The following is a 7,430-nucleotide window of genomic DNA, read 5'->3' as shown; positions in this document are numbered from 1 at the left end:
AAAAAAAAAAAAAAAAAAATTCTGAACTCACAGTTTGCCAGTTTCCTCCTGGGGTGTTCCAAAGTCAGCCAATTGCAGACTGCTTCTCTGTGGGAACTGGGCTCTCGTGTGGCCGGTCTCCAGTCTAATGCCTGGGAATGTCACCTATGTCCCTGCTCCTGAAATCACCAAAGTCCCTGGGAGGTTTCATTCTGCCCATTTCCCGGCTGGGGAGAGCGGGGAACAGAGAGCAGCTGGGCCAGAAGAGGGGACCAGCTGTGCCCCCCTCCAGCCCCAGGCTCCTTCTAGGGAGAAACCCCATGTCCGGTGTCAGTGTTGTCTACCACACCACCCCAAACTTAGCAGCTCCAAGCTACACCCAGTTCGCTACCTCTCATGGTTTTATGGCCGGGAGTTTGGGTGCTGTCTTCGGCTTTACGTGGTGACCACTAGGGTTACTTGGTGGCATTTGGCTGGTGGCTCGTCTCAAGGCTGTGTTTACACATCTGGAAGCAGGGATAGCTACAAGGGTCTGGAAGGTTCTAGAAGGTTGGACCCAGCTGGGCCCCTTGCCCTCTCCAGGAACTCTCAGGGGTGCTCCAGCGGGGAAGTTGGACTTCTCGCCTGATGGCTCAGGGATTCCAGAGTGAGAGTCCCAAGAGACAGGAAGTAGAAGAAACAGGCCCAGCATCGATCCTGCCATCTTCTGTTGATCAAATCAGCACGGAGCCCAGTTAGATTCAGGGGAAAGGGTACAGATCCCACGCTTAGGTTGGGTGCTTAGGTTGGAGACTTCGACCCTCCGACGCCATCGCCCAGGAGCTGTTAGGGGGTCCCTCCGTTGATTGCTACAGATGTGCCAACTGAGGGCCAGGATGCTGCAGGGACTTGAAAAGCCACCCAGTCAGGCGGAGAGTGTATCTAGGGAAAGGGAGGTCTGGAGCCTGGGTTTCCACACTTGTCCCTGTGAGCCGGTTTCTTGGCTTTAGAGGCTGAGATTGCGGGTGGGGGAGGCAGCCCTGGCATGGGAGTCTGGCCATCCGGCACTGTCTCTGATTAGCCTGTGATCCTGGGAGAGCCATTTCACATCTCAGAACCTCAGCTTCCTCATCTGTAAAATGGGGATAATACAGCCTGCCGCCACGTGCTTTAGACAATTAAAATACAGGGGGCATAAGATCTGGATGTGAGGTGGGGAGAGATGGACTTGAACTTGTGTTGGTGGAAGCAGGCGTGAGGTCCAGATCATCCCCTCTCTGATGGGACCCCTAGGGCAGGCACTCGGGGGCACAGCTCGGAGGTCCCGGGAACTTCCCTATCTCAGCTGCGTCCCTCTGAGAGGTTGTTTTTCTGCCCCCTGGCCCTCAATTGCCTCATCTGTTGAGTGGGGAAATACTTGCCCTGACTTAGCCCTTCCTGCCCAGCTCTCTGGGGGAGGCTCATCCTACGTGGAGGGTGTAAGAAGACAGTCCACCTGAAGCTCTACACGTGAGTGACTTTGTGACAAGATGGGTGGCCCTGGGCAGTCGTCAGGCTGGAGAGTGGCCCCAGAAGGACGAGAATCAGGACCAGGGTGATGGAAGAGGAGGGTGGCTCGATGTGCCCGGGGCTTTGTCCCTAAAGACGATTTGTCCCTAAAGATGATTTGTCCCCAAAGACGGGGCAAATCGAGAAGGTTGGCGACAAGGTCAAGGTCCTTCCACGGCACTGCAGCCCCTTCTACTCTGCAGGCTGGGCGGGGAGCTCTGGGTGTTCCTAGAGCGGCTGCTGGCCCAGCTTCGGGGGCCCGGGCCGCCTTAGGTCTGTCCGAGGCCTGGTCCTGGCACTGGGGGTGACCGCCCCGCCCCCTGTGCCCCCTCCAGGAGTGGAGCGACTACAAGTTGCGCTGGAACCCTGCTGACTTTGGTAACATCACGTCCCTCCGGGTCCCTTCAGAGATGATCTGGATCCCTGACATCGTACTCTACAACAAGTAGGAGGCCGTGGGCGTCCTGGGGAGATGCCAGGAGCACTCCCCACGGGGCGGGTCAAGGGCCTGGGAGGGGCGCCCCTGGTGTCTCAGCTCTGTGACCCCCCTCTCAACTGCTTTGCTGAGCGTTCCTCCCACCTCTCTTGATTCCCTCCTTTCCATCCTATTTGTTCTCACTCAAACACTAAAATGAGGGAGCATCGAGCCCCTGTCATGTATCCGTGCCCAGCTCTGTGCTAGAGAGACGAAGGTTTGCCAATACCCAGTGTTCTTTGAAAATGTAGGGCTGGGTTCGGTGGCTCGGTCTGTCATCCCAGCACTCTGGGAGGCCGAGGCGGATGGATTGCCTGAGCCTGTGGGTTTGAGACCAGCCCGGGCCACTTGGCGAGACCGCGTCTCTACAATCAATTAAAAGAAAGAAAGAAAGAAAGAAAATTAGCCAGGCATGATAGTGTGCACCTGTAGTTCCAGCTACTTGGAAAGCTGAGGTGGAAGGATAGCCAGAGCCCAGCGGGTTGACACTGGGGTGGCCGTGAGTGCGCCACTGGTCTCCAGCCTGGGTGATGAAGGGAGACTCTGACTCAAAAAAGAAAGAAAGAAAGAAAGAAAGTGTGGTACAGGCAGCAGACAGCGGACACTCTTGCTGCTGTCCTGTCCATTGTGCCCTTCACAATGCTTTCTTCCTTTTAACGAATCCACCTTTCTTAATTCAAATTTAAAAAAGTAAAAAAAAAAAAAAAAGAGGAGAGAGACAGAGAGAAAATGTGGCACAGGCTCAGAAAAACAATGCCTCGGGGACGGTGCTGTCTGAACGGGGGGGGGCAGCGCCCAGGGGTCCTTCCTTTAGGAGTCCAGAGGTCCGAGCAGGTAGGGAACACCTTCCAGGGGATATTTTTTTTTTGTCAGTCTCACTCTGCCACCCAGGCTGGAGTGTAGTGGTACGCTCACAGCCACCGCAGCCTCGACCTGCTAGACTCAGGTGATCCTTCCGCCTCAGTCTACCAAGTAACTGGAACTACAGGCACGCACCATCACATCCGGCTAATTTTCTTATTTATTGTAGAGATGAGGTCTTGCCAAGTTGCCCAGGCTGGTCTTGAGCCTGTGGGTTCAGGCAGACCTCTCACCTCGGCCTCCCAAAATGCTGGGATTATGGGTGTGAGCCACCGTGGCTGGGGGGCGAGGGTCTTAAGGGAACCCCAGTGGACAAAATAAATGAAATTAACTAAATAAAGAGATAAATAAATGTTTTTTTTGAGTTGGGGTCTCTGTCACCCAGGCTGGAGTGCAATGACAATCATGTCTCACCACAGCCTTGACCTTCTGGGCTCAGATGATCCTTCACTCACCTGAAGGTGACTTTCTTTCTTTCTTGAGTAGCCGGGACTACAGGCATGCGCCACCACACCTGGCTAATTTTTTGATTTATTGTAGAGACGAGGTCTCGCTATATTGCCCAGGCTGGTCTTGAACTCCTCTTGCCTCGGCCTCCCAAGGTGCTGGGCTTACAGGCATGAGCCACCGCACCTGGCTGAGTTTTTCATAGAATAAATAGAGCTCTGTAATTTCATTTGTATGTTTGGCATGAGGTAATTCTTCCTTTAGGAGTCCGGAGGTTAAAATTAAAAGATGTTTGGTGTTACGTTCATTTAAAAATGTCTTCTAAAGGCTCTCAGGAGAACTACTTCCTTGAGACATGAATAGGTATCTAAAAGGGTTCTGTGGTCAAATAATTTCGAGTAACATTGTATGTTGTCCCCTGCCCCCAGTTCTCTGGAAAATGTCAGAGCACAATAAGCATTTTAAATGTCGTTAGAAGTTCTGTAGCAAAGAAACCCGTGCAGCCCGTCATTGCCCAACTCATTTGATCCTATTTGGAAATGCTATTTTTAAACAATAAAATAGAAGGAAAAAAAAGACCCACTTCTGGATTTTGTGTCTCTAGAGAGGTCAGACGAAGCCATACGCTATCCAGTTCTGGCCAGAACGAAGCTGCTTCGGTGATCCCATGTTCATCTTGGGGTCGCCTGGCAGGTCTCACACCACAGGTGTCTTGTGTTTGCTGCTGCTGAGGGACTCCCAGACCCCCGCCCCTGCCCGTGATATCTCTGTGCCCGGAGCTACCGCCCAGGATCCTTCTAGTTTCGGCAAAGTCCTACAGAAAATATGACTTTCAGCTTTAAGATTGCCACTAAGGCTTTGACCAGTGTCACGTGATTATTATGAAAAAATTATGTTTCCAGGACGAAAGTCCAAATCAAACTCTGGCGGACATTTAGAGGAAGGTCCCTTCCACCCAGACACCCCAGTCCGGGGGACAGGAAAGTGAGCAGAGAGCATCATTTTTTCCCCCAAAAATGTGTGCATGTGGCCATCTAGTGGACATTGAATGTGATAGCCAAAATGCCTTAAAAACATTTTTTAAAAAAACTTTTGCCCCATTGTGTTTGTTACTCTCTTTCAAAATTCCTGTTTCCAGTCTGCTTATCTCTCCCTACCCGGAACACTCAATGAGAGAAGCATCTCTTGCTCCCTGGGCATTCTTCTGATTCCCCGGGTTTTAGGACTGATCGTGGGAATTAGAGGGAGGGACCACAGGTTAGATAAGAGCATGGACTCCACGGTGTCCCCTCCCGGGGGGAGTCAGGGACCGAGGCCTCCAGGAAGTGCTTCCTGTCTGGTCACCACTGTTCCCGGGGCCCAAAGTCCGTGTGTCCCTGGATGCCTAGTCCCACGATGCCATTTACACACTGTCGCCTCACACACCCCATAGGTTTTGTGTCCTTCCCACCTGTTTCTTGTTCTCGCGGGACCCTCTGTTGGACCGTTCTCCACCCACCTCCCGGCCAGATCCTACCATCCGTCAAGGCCTTGTACACACAGCACCTTTGCAACGACCCTGCTCACCCCAGCCAAAGGGAAACTCCCCTTAGAGGTCTGAGGAGCACTCGGACCACCCTCAGAGTGTCGTTGCCAACTGCCTCCCTGGTGTAGTGGGTGCTCCTGGCTGAGTCTCATTTCCTCTGGCTTCCCCAGGGGCGGGGGTCTGGTCTCATATTCTTCCTGTACTGCTCTGGGACAGACCCTAGTGGACGAGACAGATTCAAAAATGTGTGTTAGATGGATGAATTTGAACCGGGTGTGGTGGCTCACACCTGTAATCCCAGCTACTGGGAGGGCTGAGGAGTTTGGGAGTTTGAGACCAGCCTGGACACACAGCAAGACCCTATCTCTTAAAAACAAAATCCAGGGAAGTATCTTCATTAGCAAAGGTGTTAAGTGTCTCCTGAGCACAGAACAAAACAGCCCAGGTAGAGAGGATATGATCGCCCACCTGAGGGGTTGACTTACTATCGGCCAGCGAAGAAAAACATACTCATAAGTACTCCAGGCTGAGTGCATAGGCTCATGTCTCTAATCCCAGTACTTTAGGAGGCTGAGGTGGGAGGATCACTTGAGGCCAGGAATTTGAGACCAACCTAGTGAGGCCCTGTCTCTACAAAAAAATATTTAAAAAAAAATTAGCCAGGTGTGGTGGCACACTCCTGTAGTCCCAGCTACTTGACAAGTTGAGGCAGAAGGACTGCTTGAGACCTGTCTCTAAAAAAAAAGAGAAAAGAAAAATAATCACTTAAAAATATTAAGTGAATAAAAGCAGGCAATGAAACCATACGGGGGATACCAAAAATATGTCTACACATTTTCAGAGATGTTTTCTATGTATTACTTTTCGAAGTGGACTTGAATTACTGTAGCAAGGTGTATTTGCAGAAGTCGAACGTGACTTGTATTCATCTTTTTTTTTTTTTTTTGAGTTGGAGTCTCACTCTGTCACCCAGATGGGAGTGCAGCGGCCGCTCCCGGCCACCGCAGCCTCGACCCGCTGGGCTCCGGCGATCCTTCCGCCTCAGCCTTCCAAGTAGCTGGAACTACAGGTGTGCACTACCACGCCCAGCTAATTTTTAAATTTATTGTAGAGATGAGGTCTCGCCAAGTTGCCCAGGCGGGTCTCGAACCCACGGGCTCAGGCAATCCACTCACCTCAGCCTCCCAAAGGCGCGGGATTACAGGCTGAACCACTGAGCCCGGCCGTATTCATCTTTTATCGGTATATATTGGGTATTACAATTTAGTAGTTTTTTCCTTTCTTAAAATTTGTATACATTTCATTGGCACCCTCTGTATATACCCAGTGATCACAAATATATATATTTGCCATGTCAACCATACATATAGCAGCTTTGTATGATGCATATATTTTATTTATTTATTTATTTGTTTTTGAGTCAGAGTCTCTCTCTGTTACCCAGGCTGGAGTGCAGTGGCACAATCACAGCCACCACTGCCTTGATCTGCTGGGCTCAGGTGATCCTTCCACCTCAGCCTTCCAAGTAGCTGGGACTACTGGCCTGTACTGCCATGCCCAGCTAGTTCTTTGTTTTTGTTTTTGTTTAGATTAGAAAATATAGTTTATGACCAGGCGTGGTGGCTCAAACTTGTAATCCCAGCACTTCAGGAGGCTGAGGTAAGGGGATTGCCTGAGTCCAGAGGTTCGAGACCAGTCTGGGAAACTTGACGAGACCTTATCTCTACAATAAATCAAAAAATTAGCCGGGCTCGGTGGTTCAGCCTGTAATCCCAGCACTTTGGGAGGCCGAGGTGAGTGCATTGTCTGAGCCCGTGGGTTCGAGACCTGCCCGGGCAACTTGGCGAGACCTCGTCTCTACAATAAATCAAAAAAATTAGCCGGGTGTGGTAGGGCGTGCCTGTAGTTCCGGCTCCTTGGAAGGCAGAGGCGGAAGGATCGCTGGAGCCCAGCAGGTCGAGGCTGCGGTGGCTGAGAGTGTGCCATTGCCCTCCAGTCTGGGCGATAGAGTGAGATTCCAACTCAAAAAGAAAAGAAAAGCAAATATAGTTTATTTAGAAAGTAAATTAGAGAGAGAGAGAGAGAGAGAGAGAGAGAAAGAGGAAGTTCACCTACCCAAGATAGGGGAGGGGGTCAAAGCTTAAGAAAACATGGCCTGGCCGTAGCTCAAAGAGCACATGCCACACCATGGCTTAGTAAGGCAATGGCAGTGGCAGTGGCCTAGCAATGGCCATTTCTTTGATTTATTGTAGCGATGAGGTCAACTTGCCCAGGCTGGTCTTGAACTCTTAGGCTCAGGCAATCCTCTTGCGTCCACACCTCAAATTGCTGGAATTATAAGCGTGTGCCACTGCACCTGGCCTGCATGATACATACAACATCAAAACATGTTAATAGTGGTTGTTTTAAAATTCTTGGTACTTTCAAAATTCCTACTTTTGTCTTTTTTTTTTTAATTGGAGTCTTACTCCGTTGCCCAGCCTGGAGTGCAGTGGCACGCTCATGGCCACCCCAGTGCCAACCTGCCTCTGCCTTCCAAGCAGCTGAAACTACAGGCACGCGCTACCACGCCTGGCTAATCTTTTTTGGATGTATGGTAGAGATGCGTTCTCGCCA

General features: G+C 51.0%; 1 protein-coding gene across 1 annotated transcript in view; it reads left to right on the top strand.

The window, feature by feature from the left end:
- CHRNA2 (cholinergic receptor nicotinic alpha 2 subunit) overlaps positions 1-7,430 on the top strand; it is a 12,990-nt gene that overhangs the window by 2,337 nt on the left and 3,223 nt on the right. The window contains exon 4 of the mRNA XM_021708233.1: positions 1,814-1,951. Coding sequence (XP_021563908.1) covers positions 1,814-1,951 — 138 coding nt within the window. The remainder of the gene's footprint in view (positions 1-1,813; positions 1,952-7,430) is intronic.

This window comes from Carlito syrichta, unplaced genomic scaffold (genome assembly GCF_000164805.1).
Source record: "Carlito syrichta isolate Samal-C Ts95f unplaced genomic scaffold, Tarsius_syrichta-2.0.1 Scaffold6385, whole genome shotgun sequence".
Lineage (NCBI taxonomy): Eukaryota > Metazoa > Chordata > Mammalia > Primates > Tarsiidae > Carlito > Carlito syrichta.
The sequence above is the reverse complement of the archived record's forward strand: the minus strand, read 5'-3'. Positions and strand labels throughout refer to the sequence as shown.